The sequence below is a fragment of the Alligator mississippiensis genome, chromosome 4, assembly GCF_030867095.1.
Source record: "Alligator mississippiensis isolate rAllMis1 chromosome 4, rAllMis1, whole genome shotgun sequence".
In the NCBI taxonomy this organism is placed as follows: Eukaryota; Metazoa; Chordata; order Crocodylia; family Alligatoridae; genus Alligator; species Alligator mississippiensis.
In genome coordinates this window covers 143,754,991-143,775,882 of record NC_081827.1, presented here as the reverse complement: position 1 = coordinate 143,775,882, position 20,892 = coordinate 143,754,991, and the positions used below count along the sequence as shown (strand labels likewise).

At 46.5% G+C, this 20,892-nt stretch overlaps 1 protein-coding gene across 1 annotated transcript in view; it reads left to right on the top strand.

Annotated features, from left to right (window-relative positions):
- The window catches only part of TEAD4 (TEA domain transcription factor 4), a 63,487-nt gene extending 44,695 nt beyond the window's left edge, over positions 1–18,792 (top strand). Inside the window, exons 9-11 of the mRNA XM_019482133.2 lie at positions 8,605–8,745; positions 10,616–10,768; positions 18,550–18,792. Coding sequence (XP_019337678.1) covers positions 8,605–8,745; positions 10,616–10,768; positions 18,550–18,663 — 408 coding nt within the window. The 3' untranslated portion in view covers positions 18,664–18,792. The remainder of the gene's footprint in view (positions 1–8,604; positions 8,746–10,615; positions 10,769–18,549) is intronic.
- The last annotated feature ends 2,100 nt before the right edge of the window (positions 18,793–20,892 follow it).

Genomic DNA, 20,892 nt, shown 5'->3' with positions numbered 1-20,892 from the left:
GAGTGAGGCACCTTGGATCCCTGCAGAGTTGGGTGCCTACTTAGTTGCTCTGGAGTACCTAGGTGCTAGGCAGAGACCACTGGGCAGGTTCACAGGAAATACTGAGTGCAGGATGCGTCTGGTCACCCTGGAAGCATGGAAAGGAACCCAGGACTCCCCTCTCTCCAGGAGCACCCTCCTCACTGTGATACCAAGTCAGGTTCCCTTTTTGCTTGTTCTTCTATCTCCTGTATCTTGCACTCTTGCCTATCAACTGGCCCAACTTCAACAGGAGGAATGGAGAATGTTCCTTAACTATTCTGCAGCCTAGTGGGTAGGGCATTCTTCTAGGAAGTAGGAAATATGGGATTGTGTTCCCTCAGACTCAGGAGGGCCTAAAAACCTGGTCTCCCACTTCCTGGGATCATTAGGCAATTGTCCAAAAGCTGTACTGTGTTCTGAACTCAGTTCCATCCGTGTCAGTCAAGCATTAGGCATGCTCAGTGAATGCTTGATGGATTTGGGCATCGGTAGACTTTAGGTACCTCCATTTACTGATCTGGATTGCAGTCATAGGATTGTAGGGAAGTAGTGCTGGAAGGGACTTCATGAGGTCATCTAGTCCATACCCCTGCTCAAGGCAGGATTATCTCTAAAACATTCCAGCTGAGTATCTGTTCAACTTGCTCTTGAAAACTTTCAGGAATGGAGATTTTACAACCTCTCTAGGTAGCCTGTTCCAGTACTTGAGCACCTCATAGTCAGAAAGTTTCTCCTAATCTCCAGCCTAAATTTCCTCTGCTTCAGGTTGAAGCCACTGTTCCTGTTTCTTATGGACACAGAGAAAAGCCCAATTCCATCCTCTCTATAATCAGCCTTCAGATATTTGAAGACTATTATCAAATTCTCCCCTGCACCCCCTATTCTTTTCCTCACTAGACTAATAACCCTGGCTCTTTCAGCCTTTCCTCATAGGCTTTGTTTCTCAGGCCCTTGATCGTTGTTGTTGCCCTGCACTGGACTCTTTCCAAACTGTCCATGTCCTTCTTGAAGTATGGGGCCCAAAATTGGACACAGTACTCCAGATGAGTCCTCATCAGTGCTGAATAGAACAGAAGAATCACTTCCCTTGATTTGCTTAACAGGCACCTAAGTACTTGATTTGGTGTCTTCTGAGCATGGTCAGAAGTCTAAGTCTAGTCTAATAGAGGAGTCTAATCATTCTCGTTGCCTCAGTGGCTATGTGTCTGTTGGAATGACATTGATCTGGTTAGTTTTTTTTTTAACCAAGATGCCCACATTCCACATTAGTCTCCTTTAGGAGCCTATAAGAACCATTTAGGTATGGCCTTTAGTTAAAAACCCTTCCAACAGCAACATTTCTACCAGCCTTACTACAAACCTCTGCATTTTCTACTGCATGTACTACTTTCTCATTCCTTATCCTAATTTTTGTTCACAGTATTCATTATCAGAAGTGGCATCTTTTTAGAAGTAGATAAGGCAATTCCTCCATTACGTAGTTTGGATTGAAAAGTGCTATCTAGAAGCAAGATATCAACACAGACTTTCCAGCTGAGTGCCTGACATTAAACAATTAAAGCCATATTTAGGCATGTGCATACGTAGCTTGCTTTTCAGAGGTGCTAAATTTAAATTGTAGTTCCAGATGGATACCACCTGTGAAAATAAAATTCCAGATTATGATTATTTATCTATATTGCATTGTACGAGTACCCTGGAATCTCAGACAAGGACCTGGGTCCCCTGGTCGAAACCAAAGTACTTGCCTAAAGAGCTTGCCAGAAGATCTCTTGTGGACTAGATGCCTAATTTTAAATACCCAAGTATGGGAATTTTGGTCATTGGTAGTGATGGCTGAGCATAGTGATAGAGAGATGTCCAGGTGCATTCACTAGGAGAAGTGCTTGTTTAAAAAATAGTGTATTTGTTTTAAAATGTGGCCAGTGCCAGCAATGCCCTTTTGGTGAGTTTGGTTGTGGGAGACTGAGGTCCAGTGAGCCAACTCTTGGACTTGAATTGACCAATTGTGGAGGAAAATCCTGTGACATTTCTCCGTGCTGGGAATGCATTCCAGTACACGACAATGAACATGACACTAGCCTCTCAACACATGAGCAGCCGCAGCCCTTCTCTGTTCCAGCGTAACTTTAGCCCTCGCACCTGTTCCTCGGCTCTCCCAATGAACCTCCTCCTACATGCAGGTTTATTAATAGCCTGTGGAGAGGGGGTTCTCAGGGCTTTGCGTGCCACTGGAATGGAGTACTCGTGTCTTGAAGCTTGTTGTGTAGGTCTGGGGATGGGTTCATATGGGTGGGACGTGGAATGAAATGAGAGAGCAGTGTGGAATTTGAGGTGGGCAGCTAAAGCCCAATACTGTCCAACCAGCCATCTGCCAAGGTGTCCCCTTGCTGCCACCCACAGGTTAATTACCAGTGCACAGAGCTGTATGGTTCCAAGCTAGGTGGATCTGGGGAATTGCCCAGGCGGCTTCTCCTGAGCTGATGATGAATACATGTAATAATCTTTTCACCTCAGCAACAGAAAAGCTTTAGGGCCCAATTGAATCATTCAGTGCTTTCTTTCCATTAAATGAATTGGATACTTAAAAAAGAGCCTGCAGGCAAGGGCAGGAGACTGCAATTAGCCATTTATCCACAGAACCAATATGGAATCAGCAGCGGCCGGGCTGACTGCTCACCTACAAGCATGCCTTAATCCCTGATCTGGCAGAAACTGCCTTGAGGGGAAAAGACAGTAATCTAGTCTCCACATCCATTCTGTCCTTGGCTCTTCTACTGAGGCAGCCATTAGGAGTGGAGATTGTTATGGCATTAGCACCTTTTTCCTGAGAGATCATCTGACAGGACACAGTGAATTTTCCCTATGCTAAGGAATCTCAGCAAAAGTACTTTTGGTGTTGCATAAGAAATGGCACCTTCTTCAACCAGGCTGCTTTCCCTGAGCATCTGGAAGCATAGAAATAGTTTGTTGGCAGAGGGAAGAGTGCTGAGGTACTTGCATATTTGTCCTCTGATTGTCAAAGTGACCCAGGCTTGTGATCTCACTGGACTCATCTTTGCCCTCTACAGCAAGCCAAGAAACTCCTTCCCCTCTCTAATATGGCTGCGATAAGCCAAGTTTCCTGCTCTCCAGGCTTGACCATAGTTTGGCCTGGGACTTACATTGAAGATCAGCTGGGGGCTGCAACTGATATGGCACACAGCCACATGCTTTCTACGTGGGATGGGTCAGTGGTAGGCTATCATGCTAGGGCTCCATGTTCTGCATCAGCTCCTTGCTGAGCCTTGGGTCCTCTTCAAAGTCATATTCCTAGCCTTGAGAGAGAGCAACAATTCTCAGTCAGGAGGATGCAATGGTATGCTGGGTTCCTTGAGAACATTTCAAGGGTGTTGTGGTTTGTCACACAATATTAGCACTGTTAGGTGTCAACCATGATTCACAAGATAAACCCAGAGATTTCAAATAGGAATCCATGGTGTTAAAAACATTCTGACCTGATGTGGTGTTTTGAAGTTCTTTGCAACAGAAGAATTGCTTTATTTTTTCTGTAGTCAGAAAACAAGTGAAAACTAAGCCAGCTCTTTCTGAGGGTGGGTTGAGTCTAAAAAGGTTGAGACCCGCGGCCCCAGAAGGTTCTGACACCTGACTCAGAGGCCAACTCCTCCTCAGGTAGCAGAGACATGTTGACTCTGTCTCCAAGCTGGACAAAATAGGGATGCCAGCCCTCCCGTGTCAAACATACTCAGTTGGGAGATAAGAGCAGAGACTTGTCCTTTTGGGCAGGTCTTTGCCACCTTGGACTGCAGAGGTTGAATGAGAGTCCAAGCCTGAAAGCCACAGCTCACAAGAAGAACCCAAGTCTTTGCTAGGATGATATATAAAGTTGCGTATTAGCTGCCTTTTTCAAATGAGCTAGCAGACTCTGAGGCCTGGGTCCTTAAAGTTATTTAGGCACCTCACTCCCATTTTCTTCCCCTTGGATGATCTCAGCCCAAGAAGCTCTCAACTCTTACTTAAGCACAAGGAATAGTACCTTGAGTAAAGAACAGGAAGCCAGGGCACCAGATCTGATGTTCCTTTGCAGCACAGTCGTGAGCCAGCCTCTCCTCATTCCTGCCTGCCTCCTTCCCCTCAGTAAAGTGAGGATATTAATACTTATCAACTAAATTGCTGTGAAATAAATTAGCTCTAAGTACTAATTAGTATAATTCCCTGCAGTTTAGAGGACGGAAAGCGCTACATATCATGAAACAAATCTCTCCCCTAGGCCTGATATAGGGCTTGGGATGGGAGATCCATGTGATGGGCAAGCAGGGGTAGAAAGGAAGGGAGGGCAGAGGGGAAGGGAGGTGCTGGTTGGCATAAGGCTTTTCCATACAGAAGGAAACTGCTTGAAAATTAAAATGAGAGAGGAAACCCCCAGGGGCAGCAGGGCAGCCATGCTGACAGGGAGACTTTGCTGGCTTAGGTGCCAAGGGAAGACTGTCATGTGTGGGGTGCTGTGGCAGCAGTTCAAATCATTATATCAGATTTGAAATCTTTACTGTTCCCAGAGACTCTGATTCACACTGCTCTGAGGTATTCTCCTCAAAGCAAAGAGACTGAATCCACTGCTGTTTCCCAAGGGTTGTATCATTGTGTTTTAAGAACTGTATAACACAGGCCCTCAGAACTTCACTAGTAATTTCTGCATTGAGCCTATATATAACCTGTGGTCAAGCTAACTGTTCAGAAAAAAAAGTGTTTTCAGAACTTATCTTAAGGCCTGAGGATCTTTCTGGCTGTTCAAGAGCCATGGCATGTGGTAGAGTTTCATCTTCTTGTCATTCTCCAGTATTTCTTTCCTTCCCTCACTATCCTGTTCAACACTTTCTCCAAGTTGGCTGTTGTTTCCCATCCTAGAAGTTGCTGAAATTCCATGGTGTGCTCTGTGTTTATAGGCAGGGATTTTCAAAGAGGTGCCCAACCCTCTTTGGCTTCAGATAGGAGTTGGGTGCCTCCCTCCCTAAGGCATGCTTGAAAACCCCAGCCATGACATGGAAAGTGCGTTGAATGAGAGATGCTGTATAAACATAAAACATCATTAACTCACATTCTGTTAATTTGTTGGGACATGGTATATTAGGATGACTCCCAGGAAAGTGATTTGGCTTAATGTCAATGAATGATAATGACTGCTTAATTGGAACAGTATTAACATAAATTTTCCTGGTGCCAAATAGTTTAATAGTGATTAACTAGGTGTGAAATTCTGACCCCTGATCTTTTAGTAGGAGAGTTGCCAAATTATGGAGGCATCTGTAGTGACCTCTCTGTTAAGACTGTTGAACACTGCACTCAGATTAGGCTACAAACCTTTTGCTTCACTTCTTAATGATTGAATTTGTTTTCCATATGAATTGCAATAGCTGTTAATAGAATTTTCCCTTGTAGTTTCTGGACAACATGCTTCTTAATTTTGTAAAGGAGAACTTATTGGAATCATCTAGTTTTGCATTTTATTTCTGAACGTTGCCGGTTCCCTCCTGTGTGTTGCAGAGCCACCATCAACGCCAGCTTCAAGCAGCACACACACAGGGCCTGTGCCTTTGTTCTCCCTGCTCAGTGGGAGCACTCTTTTGTAAAGTCACGAAGACTTTGAGCATTGGGGTCATAATATGTGTACATGTTCTTGTTCATGAAAAAAACAGCTGGGCTTTATTCCAAAGTAAGCATAGTACATGAAGCGTTTGGAACAATAAATGGTCTGTCTATATTAAGACATTTTGAGGATGGATCAGATGTACAATACAGATGTACAATATAGATTAGCTACATAGATGGATAACAGTCATTCTTAAAAAACAACACTGAACTCCTTTCACTAGAGCACTACTACAGGTGTTGCTCTCTGAGGATATGTCTGCACCAGACAGAGATACTCCTGTAGGTTGAATAGGAATAACTTAATCTTGCTAGCATGGGTAACAATAGCTTTTGCATAGGTTGGACAAGTCTGCTGGAGCCCTGGACACACGATTTGGATGCCAGCCCATGCCATGTCTTCATTGCTATTATTTCCTAAGTGAACTAGATAAAATTTAGCTCAGGTGTGTCTACCTGTGCTACTGTGCTACAGGTGTGTCTACCTGTGCTACACCCCTCTCAGTTGCAGTGTGGATTTACACTTAGAAACAACTGGTGAGACATCACAATAAGAAATTGCACTTCAGCATCATAACCTTGGTTTTCCCATGGGAAGTGTGTCCTCTTGAATGAGTGTAGATGCACATTAAAACATGTGGGGGCAAATCCTCCACTAGTATAAATTGGCTTAACTCTACTGAAGCCAGTGGAGGTAAAATCCTTTGCTGAAGATCTGCCCTATACCTTGGAGATGCAGTGCTGCCTCCCATAAAATATGAAGTCCTCAGAGAGTGAAAAAGAAAAAGATGGCCCATTCTAACAATGAAATGCAAATATGTTCCACATATAAGTATGAATAACTATTTAAAGATGCTACATTTGTCTAGAGTTTTGGTAAAAGCTGTATGAAATGAGACTATTTCGTTTGGCCACTGTCAGGCAAGCCTAACTTATACCTGTCTTTTCTGTGGTCCCCAGAGCTTATGCCCTGGGTCACTGGTGGTGATTTGGATTTCATTGGCTTATTGGCTCAGCTTTTAAGTGGCATCCTTTCTCTAATAGAGTTCAATGGTTTTGCTCAAGGCAGAAATCCTCACATGACCATTGCATACAGCATGTTATTTGCCTGTGCAAAGGCAGAGAGGAACAGCAGACTTTAAGGGATGGAGATGAAATGCCAAGTGGGAAATGGAATTGGACTTGTAAAATAAATGGTGATAAAGTTTATTGTATTTCCTTCTCCTGCTCCTTGCCCTCTGTGTGCCTGAAGCAGCTAGTTAACAGCCAGGGAAATTAGATTGAATCGCAACACTGTACATTTTTATATGGTTGCCTTTCCTGCTAATGTTGTTAGTATTGCTGCTGGCAAAGAGATGAATTTTTCTGGGGTGATGACTCCAGCATTGGATGGGAGCTGTTGGTCACTTGCCTATTAGCAGAGTTCCTGACTGACCCAGCCAGCTCACTCTCACAAGCTACTGATTCAAAAGCTAAATGCTTAACACCCCAGGAAAGGTGACAAGAGACACTACTACCGTGTCCTGCCAGAGGCTTCAGAGAAAAATGCCTGTAATCTCTCATGGTAGGGGAGAAGCAGGACTTGTATGTGATGAAGGGAGAGAATTTTATAATGAGGCTGTTGGATATGCAAAGAGAACAGCTTGTTCCTGCTGGGTCTCTAGCTTCCAGATCAACTAGAACGGCCAGTGCTTCCTGCTGTTACGCAGTTGGGACTCCTTGACTCCGTATCCTTTTGTCTGCGCTACAATACTAAGTCATATTCCACCCTGCAGTCCCATCTTCATTAACTGATAGGAAGAATGATTTTCTTTTCTTTTCAAAACCACCTGGTAGCTGCTCTGAGCAGTGAGCCCCTGCACAGCTAGATATACTTGCAAACCAGGAATTTGGATAAAAATCTCTGCTCAGTGCTGGTCAGGGAAGCCATGCTAAATGGATATTTAATGGTAGCAACTTGGTCCTCATTGTGCTACAGACCGGGGTATAGAGTCAGCTGTACGGGAAGCAGAATTTCCTGTTTCCCTTTTACAGGGGGAGGTAAATCAGATCAAACAAGCCCATAAGAACTGGAAGAAAAGTAACACTGCTCCATGTCTGGTGAATTAGCACCTGCTTACATCAAGAACTCGACTTCCTTGGTCTGCTTTTTGCATTAAAGGGAATAAGCCAAGTGTCTTTTTCTAATACTTTGTTTTTTTTCAAAGCATGGGGAAACTTTTCCTTGCTCTGCTCAAGATATATGAGGATAGGGCGACCTCTGGTGGAAAAGAGAGGGCCACATTTTTAGCATCGAGAGCCTGGTTTAAACAAGGAAAGGGTCTGTTTTCAGTACTTTAATGTGTGCTTGCATACCAAACTCAGAAAATTAGGCAGCCTACTTTGAAAACGTGGTGTGGAACTGGGCTTGATCAACCATGACCAGTGATTCGGGTCTTTCGGAACATTCCTCTCTCTGTCTGGGTTCTTAGACTGGGCCCCATACTACGGTATCTAAGCACTGCCTTCTTCCTCTCTTTCCCCGTCCTCCCCAGCAGAATGCTTTATTATGAGTCTTAAACCCTTGACCTTCCTCCTCACTGAGGCAACCCACCCTGGCAGGCAGCTGTGTGGCTAACAGAAAGGCCTTCCTGTTCACCCCAGGCACTCCCCCTATCAGATAAAGCAGCAAACAGCTTCATCATACCTTTATAAAGCCTCATCTACCAGGTGCACACACAAACCCCAGCCCCAAAGTGACCTCTTTCAGGTGTATATGCTAAACTAACATTTTCTCCCTATATAGCCTTCACTTCAGCTACTTACCCACTCTACTACCCCAAACTCATGGGTTCAAGGACACCCCTTTGGTGGTTGCTGCTCATGCTCCGAAAGAAATGTTCTGTGTGTTAATAGTCTACTGTTCTAATCTTATTATTATTATTGTTTTGGCTGCAGGCTGATTTGAACACCAACATTGAAGATGAATCCAGATCTTTCTATGGTGTTTCCAGCCAATATGAGAGCCCAGAAAATATGATCATTACCTGCTCCACTAAAGTGTGCTCCTTCGGAAAGCAGGTGGTAGAGAAAGTGGAGGTAGGTGCCAGAAGCAGCTGAGAACTGAATGCAGAGCACTCTGGGGTCATGTTCTGCCTACTGCTCAGCTTCTCACAAATCCCACTTGCATGAATCTGATGGCAGGCTGTAGCCACTGGCCTTCATCAAGGTGATGGAAAGGAAGAGTTTTGACAGTCAGGAAACAGTGGTCTAGTGCTGTGGTATCAGATGGTCAAGGATGGGCCTGATCCAGCCCACAGCACAGTGATCTCACATGAATTCATTCCAGGTCTTTGCAGTAGTTGCTATTCACTTAAAACACCAGCTCTTGGGGCCATGTGATGATGTGGACCTTAGCTCTTGGTGTTTTATAAGTTTCTAGTTCTCATTGGTGCAGAGAAAACCTGACATACTCCAACCTATCCAGGCTCAGAAACCATGAGGTAAATGGGAAGATTCTCATGCATACTACTATTCTCCTCCTCTAAACACATGATTTTTAGGCCCATAAACCGTGACAGTGGCCTGACTTGGGAGGTTTTAACTGCACAGGTCTAGAAGCACTAAGTCTGCTTTATGCTTAGGTGACTTCCAAGGCAGTTTTGAACAGCAGAGAGCACAACATTGTTTTTGTGCTGGAGAAGCAAAGGTTCAGGGGTGACTTGGTGGCAGCCTATAAGTATATACAGGGTGTGTCTCAGGAACTGGGAGAATGTCTGTTCACCTGGGCACCCCAAGGGAAGACGAGGTCTAATGGTCACAAACTGCTGGAAGATCATTTTAGACTGGATATAAAGAAAAACTTCCTTACCGTCTGAGTCTTCAGAGTCTGGAACAGACTTCCCCCAGAAGTGGTGCAAGCAACTACTCTGGATACCTTTTAAGAAACACTTGCATGCTTATCTTGCTGGGGTGATCTGACCCCCAGCTGACTTCCTGCCCCTTGGGCAGGGGGCTGGACCTGATGATCTTGCAAGGTCCCCTCCAGCCCTAATGTCTACGAAATCTTTATTCCTGGGGTTTATTGAAGACAAACCTTTTGAATGTGACCTGCCAGATAGTGCCATACATTCAGCAGTGTGTTTAGACAGGAACTTCCATCCTTACTACTCCCACAGAACAGCAAGCTCAGAAAAGGGGAACAATATGTCTTTTTAAAGATGTGGTAAGAGCTGCTTTTCCCCCATAATTCTGCTTTAAATGTTAGCTGAAGGACAAAGCAGGTCCCTGTGGCTGAGGGCGATTTTACTGTTCATGGGCTTGAAGTGGCTAGAAGCCTCCTGGGACTCAAAAGGGAAAGTGACAAAAATTCCCTGGTGCTTCAGCAAGGCGGGGGGGGGGGGAGGGGGTGTCTAAATGTGTACAGGTTAACATGTGAAAATAAAGAGCGAGTACCCCAAAAGTTCCATACTCGCAGAGCAGCATGCAACAGTGAGGTGTGGGAGAGGCAAGGATTGGGCTGGGATGTGAGGTGCATATTCCCAGATATACCATTATTTCCTTGTGTCATATCAGGAAAGTCACTCAAGTGGTAAGTGCTTCAGTTTTCCCACCTGTAAAATGGAGACAGTGATATTGGCCTCTTTCACAAAGGTGTGGGGAGGCATAGTTAGTTATTATCTGGAAAGCACCTTGAAGCCCTCAGATGACAGGTGCTGTTACACAGCAAACTTTGGTTACTACTAGTGTAGAGAGACGTTTCACACTCTCACTAAATAATTACAGCTGGGGACATTAAAGAAGCTCTTCTAGAACTTCCCAGAGTGGATTATTTTTTTAAATGATTCACGAGCTCAGTGGCAGTAAAGCAATTGGAAAATGCAAATGGGCAACTCTGCTGTTACTAATTATTAGTCATGTTAATGAAGAATTGTAATCTTTCAAGCATCTCTTCTGTTTTACCCTGCAGACGGAGTATGCCCGCTATGAGAATGGACACTATTCCTATCGCATCCACCGCTCCCCGCTCTGCGAGTACATGATTAATTTCATCCACAAACTCAAACATCTTCCAGAGAAATACATGATGAACAGCGTGCTGGAGAACTTCACTATTTTACAGGTGGGCCACTGAATTGCTGTTTACTGGTGCTGTAGTACGTTGAAGCCCAGAGGGGGAGGGGCTGGATCTTTTCAACCCCCCTAGTAGCTGCCTGGATCCTCCCCTTCTCTTGCCCATTTGGACCCCTGAGGGGGTCCACCCCACCACTTCGCCTGTTATGCTTTGATGTTTTAGTTGCACTGGGAGGCTGCCCCTAAAGGTCAAGGGATTTACTTCAGGAGTGGCCAAATACAGCCCGTGAGACTGATCTGGCCTGCCAGAGAGGCTTTATGTGGCCTGTGGTGGGTCCCTCGGTCCCGCCTGGTCCAGTCACACTCTGGCTGTGGCACATCCTGCTGCCCCCAGGTCATGCAACAGGGCTAGGGCGGCTCTGTGGCTGGACTGCCTTTCTAGGCAGACCAGGTGGCTGCAGCTTCTTCCATCTGCCATCGCCGCTGGCCCAGCCCCATGGTACCAGTGGGGACCCATGCCACAGCCCTAACCCAGCATGCCCCGGGCCTGCTCTGGATTCGCCTGCTCATGCTAAACAGCAGCAGCACTGTCTGGGCAGAAACTCTTGCTCAGTGCAGAGGGGAAAAGCAGCCCTTCCCCCTCAACCCTGCCCAGTGCTCCCTGTTGCACCTGCCCAGAGCCCATGCTGGGCTGCCCTGTGGCTCCTCTGCGCTGCCACTGCTGCCTTATGGGGCAGCCTAGCAGTGGCAGTGACAGCAGCAAAGACAAACTCCATACCCCACTTAGCCCCCACACCTACTCACACCCCCACAATATACAAGAGTAAGACTTCATTTTGAGCTATTACACAACCACCTCTACATACACCATACAAATACACACAAATCAGGACAAAAATATGTTTTTAAATAAAATTAAAATGTGTTATTGTGGATGTTCGAGTTTTAGTATATAATTTGTTTTTTTTCCAGTTCCAAGATGGGAAACCCCCTTCCCAAATGGAGCACATCTGGGGTGAGGGGAGGGACTTCCGGTGGCAGCAACTAGGGGTTGGGGGCAGAATGTTAGGCCCCAAGATGGCGACCAGGAGGCAGGGCACTTTGGCCCTCCACAGCTTGCCAAAAAACTCATTAAAACGGCCCTTCACCCAAAATAATTGTCCACCCCTGTCTTAGATTCTTGTCTGAGCTTTAGACCCCTGGCCTTGGCCCACTTAACTATGACTAAGGTTCCTCCACCCATGGTCCACTGTTCCAGGACCCTAGGCTCCAGCCTTGTCCTTGCAGGCTCTGGGCTTGTGTCCTCAATCTTTGGGGCCCTCCTTCTGCTTCCCCCCCTTCTGGAGCCTGGGCCCATACCCACAGTCTATTTGTGCAGACTCAGGTTCTCCAGCAATGATAGCAATGCACCCTGAGGCACTACCTGCAGCCTCCAAGCTCCCCTCACAACTACTCTGTCCTCCAATTTAAACTTAACTCAGGTGTAAGCTGACTCCTGTCAAATCCAAAATTTGCCCCCAGCCTGGGTCTGTCACCACAGGGATGATGATTTAAGCATATAACAAAAGGAACATGACTTTAATGTCTGGTACTGCTGAGGCTTCCTCTCAGCCTTCATGGGGTCTGGCCATACAGACCAAATCCCATTTTCTCTCTCTCTTCCCCCCCCCCCCCCCCACGCACGCACACGGGTTCCTCTGCTCTGGCAGGTCAGACTCAGCCCCTCTTCACAGCTGTGGTCCTGGCCTTAGGAAGCCTGCAGTCCCCTCTCCCAAAACCTGCACCCCTCTCTCGGTCACCTGATCCACCACTTCTGCCCCAGGTCTGAGTCACGGCCTGAATACACTGTCTGCATCTGGGGCAAGCAACCATCTTAAAGGGCTCTCCATCCCTGCTAGTCCCTCCCAGGACCTGGAGCCAGCTGGTTGCAACCCTGACTCTTTCCTCTTCAGTAATGGGGTAGGAGCCCCATTACAGGTCCCTGAAATGTTTAAGCCATGGATGAGACAAAGATGTCCACATACCACCCCAGAGTTAGTATCATTTAAGCTCCTGCTACATATTACATATATTACACAGTTAACTAGTTAATTGCACAATAAATTTAGACCAGCCACATGTGGAAAGGAAGACCAGCTGCAAGTGCAAAGTACTTATATCACACAATTAACTAGTATAGGTGCACCAATATATTGGTCACATATCAGATCAGTACCTATAAAAATAAAAATAAAAATTATGAGGTATTGACTTTTTTTTTTGGTGGTGTAGCCAATAATGGCACTGATAAATGCTATTTGCATGCGTGCAGCTGCATGCACGCACACAGCCAGGAATGCAGCCCAGAAGCTCGGAGAGAAGTGCCCTGAAGGTAAGCCTGTTGTGGGGGAAGAGGCATGGGGGAGAGAAGGAATGTGCAGGGGACAGATCTATGTCCCCACAGTGAGAGAGGGAGTGGGGCAGGGGCAGGTGCTGCCCAGTCAGGGCAGTGAATGGGACCCTGAGGCTGGGATCAAGAAGGAGCCATGGGCACCTTGTCTAGGGGGCGCTGGGGAGGAAGGGTGGTTCCCTGCTGCTGTGCACACTCCTGGGGGAGGCATAGGGGGTATGTGTCCCACGGATATGTGCACAAGGTGGAGGCAGGCTGCCCACTGTGGGCTCAGAGTGGGCAGAAGTGGGGCAGACAGCAGCAGTGGCACTGGGAGGGGTGGCTACAGGGGGACTAGGGTGAATTTTGGAGTGGCTATAGCCCCCTGAGCTACTTCCTAGTGCTGCTCCTGCCCAGGGCTCTGCTCTGTTGCCTTTCCCTCAGGAGCCCCGCACTGGCTGCACATCCCCTGCCTGCCAAACAGCAGCTGAACCTGCCCTCCTCCTGCTCAGCCCCCCCCTTCCCCCCCCACCAGGAAGAGGCTGGTGCTGCTCCTGGGCCTGAGCCCAGTGGGCAGCTCACCACCCTGTGCATAAATTCCAGAGGGGCACATGCCCCCATGCTTTCCCTGGGGGTGTGCACAGTGACAGGGAGCTGCCCCACCTCCCTGCACCCCCTGGACAAGCTGCCCATGGCTTCATCCTGCTCCTGGCCCTGGGGTCCCATTCACTGTCCTAGCTGGGCCTGCCCTAGCCCCACTCCTTCCCTCACCATGGGGATCTCAATCTGCCTCCCACATGCCCCTTCCTTCCCCCATGCACTTCCCACCTCCACAGACTTACCTGCAGGGTGCTGCTCTCCAAGCTGCCAGGCTGCATTTCTGTAAATCAGCTAGCAGATCTGTATGCCGATATGGCTGATTAATAATCGGCTATTGGTATTGGCCAAGAAAATCTTTATCAGCGCACCCCTATTAACTGGTTACTTGCACAATAAATTTAGACCAGCCCAACATGCACAGTATTTATAGCACCATAAGAGCCAACTAGCTACAAAGTTAGTGCTTAAAAACATGTAACAATTCTATAGCTGGTTTTTATCCAGTTTTAATTTGGAAGTGTAGCAGGGCCTTTAGTGCTGTATGTGTAAATTGCATCTCAGAGCCTTTTGCAGAGCTGTCCATGAAATGGAAGTGGTAGCTGTGGCTGAATATTTGGAGAGGCCGGGGAAAGAGGGGGAAGGAGAGATGGCTTGGAAGAAGGTTGATGAGGCAGACATGAAGATACATTATGCCTAAGGAGAAGGCAAAGCTGTAGTGAAAAACATGCTTGTGCCAACATGAGTCAGGTTGAGGATCCTCACTCTTCAGTGGCTCCTTTATGGCAGGTAGAAGGAGCTCAGTGGTAGTAAAGTGATTGGAAAATGCAAGGGGGTAATTCTTCTATTATTGACCTTTATTCATGTTGATGAAGGAAGCAGAGCATTATGAAGGGGACCTAAATCTTTGTTGCGGCTAAAGGATAGTTCCTTCAGCTCAGGTACAGGTGGGGCATGGAGCAGAAGGGGTGGATTGTGACACACAGCACTGCTGAGATTCTATGAAGCTCTACACCCCACAGGGCAAACCTTGAGGCTGCTGTTACTTATGCTTTCAGGGCTGTCTACATTACACTGGGAACTTTTCCAGCCCCTGGGGCCCCCTTAGATTGGGAGAGTGCAAAGATGGCTTAAAGTCATTGTAGACTGCCTCCACCCAAGCTGTGCATGTGTGCTGCACCTCTACAAAGGGCCTAGGGAATCCAGCGTTAGCCTTATATCAGAGGGTGTTGTGGCTAAAGCACACAACTAGGAATCAGGAGGTCTAGGCTTGGCCTTGGAGACCCTGTGCAAGTTGTTTCTCTACTTGATGGCAAGGCTGATATAAACAGCCAGGACTTTTTTTCTGCAGAGAAATTGGATGTTTTGTATTAAATAGGACTAGTTAGTTAGTTAGTTAAATTATAACAAGCTTTTTTTCTCAAATGAAATCTGAATTTAATACAAAAATATGTTAAGGGGTGAATTGCTTATAGCCCCTTTAAAGCTTTTTAAGTAAATATGCTGAATCTGTGAGCCTCTGTCAACAAGTAGCACATGACCTGTAAGTACAAATCTAGATAAAGACATTTTCAACATCTTTATCAATGATTTAGATGAGGATGTGGAAAGCATGCTGGCCAAGTTTGCAGACAATACTAAGTTATGAGGAAAAGCAGTCACGCTAAGGAATAGGATGCAAATCCAAGCATACCTGGACAAGCTGGAAAGGTGGGCAGAGCAGAATTAGAGGCAGTTCAATAAGGAAAAATGTAGAGTGCTTCATCTGGGGAGAAGCAACCTGCAACATGAATATAGGTTAGGAGGAGATGTCCTGGCCAGCACAATGACTAAAAGGGACCTTGGGGTTATGGCTGATCACAGGATGAACATGAGCCGCCAGTGCGACACTGTAGTCAAAAGAACTAATAGCATACTGGGTTGCATTAGCTGATGCATTGCAAACAGGGCTAAGGAAGTGATACTTCCTCTCTACTCGGCGTTGGTAAGACCCCAGCTGGAGTACTGTGTCCAGTTCTGGGCACCGCACTCAAAAAAAGATGCGGAGAATCTTGAAAGGGTCTAGAAAAGGGCCACAAGAATAACTAAGAGCCTGGAGGACAAACCTTATGAGGAAAGACTTAGTGATCAGGGATTGTTCAGCCAAGGGAAAAGCAGACTGAGGGGGGACTTGGTGACTGTCTAGAAGTATGTAAGGGGTGAATATCAGGAGCTGGGAGCAAAACTGTTCACTAGGGCAGCCCAGGGGAGGACAAGGAGCAATGGCCATAAACAGTTAGAGGATTGTTCCAGGGTGGAAGTAAGAAAGAGCTTCTTTATGGTAAGGGTGACCAGAATCTGGACTAGACTTCCCAAGGAGGTGGTGCGGTCCCCAACCTTGGAAGTCTTCAAGAGGAGACTGGACAGACACCTTGCTAGGATCATTTGATCTCAACAGTATTCCTGCCTAGAGCAGGGGAGTTGGACTCAGTGATCTTTCCAGGTTCCTTCGAGCCCTTAATTTCTATGATAAGAAGCAGGGGGGAAAGCATCTAACTTGAGAAGTGTGGCTTTATCAATATGACACAGTAGATCATGTACTGTGTTACAGGCTCAGGCTTATGGGGGACCCAGTGGCTATGCTACTGGGAAAAGAGACAAGCAAAGTCATTACAGGTGCTGGTACCTGGCCTCTGCCTCTACAAGAGGCATGTATGCGTCTGCTCAGGATTAAATTCTGGTTTCTATCCTGGGGCAGCCACTTGACACAAAATATAAGCAGAAAGTTAATTATCTAGTACAGTGGTGCTCAGCCTACAGCATATAAACCAGAGTGACTGGATCCAGCACAGGGGATCAGCAGCAAACACCTCATCCTGATGCATCCCCTTCCCTTCCCTGCTTGTCACTGATCCTTGTCCTGCCACTGATCCCTTCTCTGCTCTCTCCTTCTCCCCTCCTTTACAGCAGGGGCTGCTTATTCTGTCTCTCCCTTTCTCCCTCCTTGCTCCCCTATGGCAGGTGCTGCTTAGCAGAGGTAAGTCCTCTTCCTCTCTCCCTCCCCTCCCTCTGAGATTGGCAGCCACTTCCCTCCCATCTCTCTCCTTGCTCCCCTCCAGGGGCCAAAGAAGTGGGGGGAATCTCAGGCACCCAGCCTACTGCCTTAAAAGTTTGAGCTCCACTGGTATAGTAAACAAGCAATATTTTTAACATATCAAAAGAAGTGAAATAAAAAAAAATTGAAACATGAAGCTCTAGAAGTGCTTAAAGAGATGTACGTAATTATAGCATACTCTCTTTGGTCAAAACAAGAGGTAGCAAACCTGTTATAAAGGCTCTGTTTATCTATAAATCTATGTGATTGAACATTTGCACCGACCAATGAGAAGGCAGCTTTCTTTAGAAACTAAGTGAACTACAAATGAAAAGTTGATTGAAATGGAGGCTTTCTGCAAGGTGATTGAAACTGCTGATGTAAATCACCTTTAGCTTAGATCAGTCCTGGCTGTTCTGTAGCTTTGTTCTCTAAGCTATAAAACATGGTTAGTGGTACTCTACCTTGCTGGCCATTGCCAGGCTTTATTCACTCAGATTTGGAACACATTTGGAGGAAAGGGGCTGTATAAATGTCAGGGGATGTTATAGATGAGCAGAGGAATGAGGTGGGGCAGCAGTAAGAGAGACAAGGTCCATATGCCATCATTCATACAGATGCATGATGGTAACTTCATTCCCTAGTCAGGCCCAGGCCACTGTAAATTGAAGACAAAAATAAATAAATAAATAAATAAAATCTCACTGTAATGCTTCTAGTGGGGCTTTCCATACCAAGAAATCTGAGCTGCTTCCTTGCCCCCCCATCTCACAGAGCTGTACTTCATTCAGGTCCCATTCACATCTCTATAGGATGCCCTGGGTTACAGGCTGAGAATTTTCCATCCTCCCGGCTTTCTCTCATGGAGGATCCCTTGAAGTTCCAAGGTCATAACCTTTGGCTGCCAAGACCAAAATATGAATCGAAGTAAATTCTCCCAGCACTCGTGTTTATTTCACCAGCTTAGACCCCCTCTAACTTTGCCTCGTACTCAAATTTAGCATCACATAACGCATCCGTTGCCTTATGCATCACCACTGAACTTGGCCCTCTGAGGCTATCATGCTGCTTTAGTTCAATTCCCTGAGCCCCAGGGAAGGAACCTGTGGGGTGTCTATCTCCTAGAGCTGGGCAGTTCCCACCTCTGCACCCAGAGAGAAGGGAAAGGTTAGCTCTGCTGCAGAAACCAACCACAAGGTGACAGAAGAAAACAGAACCAAACAAAAGCTAGTGGCTATGCATCCTGAATAGACAGAGGAGACTACAATCTGTTCCTCTTTGGCTAGAGCAGTCCATTGCAGGAGTGCTTTTTCCATGCAACCATGCTGGACAGGTTATGAGATGAGTTGGCTCTGATATGGAGGTTACAGAAAGCCAGAAAGGCCAATTCAGCAATTTCTCTTGATCAGGGATTCTGTGCTTTTGAACTGTCACTCTCCTCCTCAAATGTGGGAGCAATGGTCCCTACTGGTTCCATGGAGACAGGACTACTCCCTGCTCTCCCAGACCCTCTTGGTATAGACAGGGCTTGTTCACAGCTAGTGCACAACGGAGACATTTCTGTTCTCTGTAGTGCTGGGTACTCTGCTCCTTATTTCTTTCACTGCATTGGTATCCCACAAAACAGTAAGGCGGCACCTCCCCAGTTTTGATAACTAAGCTATGGAGTATCTTTCCGGCAGTTCTTCATTCCTCCTCTAGATCGTGTTCAGATGTACTTTTCTGAAAGTGTCGAAATGTTGAAAACTGAGACAGAAACTGTTCTCTCAGCTGCTTCTCCTCTTCTGCCTAGGTCGTGACGAACAGGGACACTCAGGAGACTTTGCTGTGCATAGCGTACGTTTTTGAGGTCTCCACTAGTGATCACGGTGCTCAGCATCACATCTACCGGCTGGTGAAGGACTAAAGACTCTCTGCCCCTGGACCGCCTATGGGAATATATATCTGAGGGAAAAGCCCATGCCTGAACTACCCCCACCCCTTCCTGATACCAAACTGAGAAATAAACTTACAGATATTGTGTATTTTCAGAAAAGCACCCGTGAGCCGTTTTGTGACCAAAAGGGGGGAAATAATTCTGTGTCTTCAGGTTCACACAATGGGGAAAAGTCTTGAAATTACCAAAGGGACTGGAAATCAAGGGTCACCACATACTTCAGTCTCTGCTAAGCCTTCCCTTGGGCTCCACATTACATATGGAATGCTAAGTTTCAGAACAGAATAATAGGGTGCAGAGGTGCATGTGTACAAGCAGTCTCACACCCATAGGTACACAAACCCACACATGGATGCTTGTGTATAGTTACAGAGTCAAGAAGGTGGCTTATATGCACAAATGCAGTCACACATGCTTTTGAAAGTCCAGTGTCAGCACACTGACATAGTTAGCTGGTAATACATGTGCAGAGATGTTTACAGTTGGACATGCACAGCAGTAACTGTGTGCACACTTATCCCTGCATGCAATACAAAGGCAGGTACATATACTGTAGATGCTTACATATAACACCATATGCCTGTGTGTGTCCAGCTACATGTTTTGCAGGGCCATCACACATTCCTCCCTGAGCACTCGGTAACAAATCTCAGCCTTTCTTCGCAGGACTAAGGAAAACCAAGCTTTACTCCACCACGCTGGGGTTGTGCAAATGAGAATTCTACCTGTAAAGCTTTCCTTTGGAATGCTGATTTGCTCCCCACCTCTCAGGTCCTGGGGTTGATGTCTGCTCTTTCTTGTGTACTAAGTTCCAATGGTCAATACCCATTTGTGGCAGGCAATGGCATGTGAAAGTGTCACTGAGAGCACTGTTCCTCAGTGGTGGTGTGTGAGAAGGGTTAAAACACAGCTTGGCTTTCAGAGGCCTGGCTCAGCTTGCAGGGCAGGCACTTAGAAAAAAAATATATCTCTGTTCTCCTTGTAAACTGAGGCCATTTGTTCTGGAGTTGCTGAGAGATGAGGTTATCAATGTAGAGAAGAGCCACCCTTTCAGATAGCTCTGAGGGAGCCAAAGACGTGTTGCTGCAGCTGAGCTAACAGTGTCACATGTCCAGGTTTGGTGCTGCAATACTCATTTTAGAGATGATTTTAACATCTTGGAAATAATTTATCAGTCCCTTACAATATGACCTTGCACACTTTCTTCAGACCTTTTTCACCTACTTCTATCACATTCTTGCCAGGTAGCTGCATTCTAGCTAGCATTGGGGGACCCAACCCAATGTCCCTAACATATCAGTGCTTCTAGGGAAGTCCTGTTTGAGCAGTCCTGAGGTAGGGCTCAGAGAAGACTAGAAGCAGGGCAGAGAGTCAAGGACACACCATTGCATTGCTAGCCTGTCTAGTTCTTTAAAACATTGTACTGTTCACACACTGTTAAAGAAAATCCATCCCATTCCACCCAGAACACAAGGGCACAAATTGCCCTTCACTAGCTGCCTTTTGAAGCTGTGTGCGGCTGAATGATCTCAGCTAAATGACAACAGCGAGAGGCACTGTGTGTGTAAATAGCAGCTTTCCGCTTCACATGAGTCAAACAGCTGCTCATCATCCATCCTAGCAGTGAGCCAGGTCACACAAAATGATGCTTTAAAACATCAGCAGCAACCAGTGCACTGCCTACACCAGCACTCTGCTTACTGCAGTCACCAGTGGGGCTGTCAAACCATTGTTACTGGAAGTGAGTCAGTGCAGTGCTACAGTGGCAGGTTATGGGATACAGCTTGCCAGGGTGGCTAGCTGCAAAGCAGTGAGCCTGTTAGCAAGAGAGATAAGTAGCAGATGCAAGTTGTAGAGAGGCAGGCTAAAGCAATATGTCTGCTAATTGGAAAAAAGGGAAAAACCTTTCCAGAGGATCAGAGGGCAGGTGAGTGGAAAGGGGTGGAGTATAGGGCCAATAAACCTGGGTTCTGGTATAGAGCTTCAGACTGGCCTATGCTTGGCTGAGAAGGAACTCTGGTGGGAGTAGTTCTGTAACTACTTATGCAGGTAGTTTTATGTTATTCAGTTGTTGATCTTGCTGTTTGATCAGAGGCTTAAGAATAGCTACAAGGGTGCTTGGAGGTCACAGGGGGTGCCTAGGAGGCACTCTGTGCAAGGTTTAAGGACCCAGAGGGCTGAGGATGTGAGGGAAAGCCC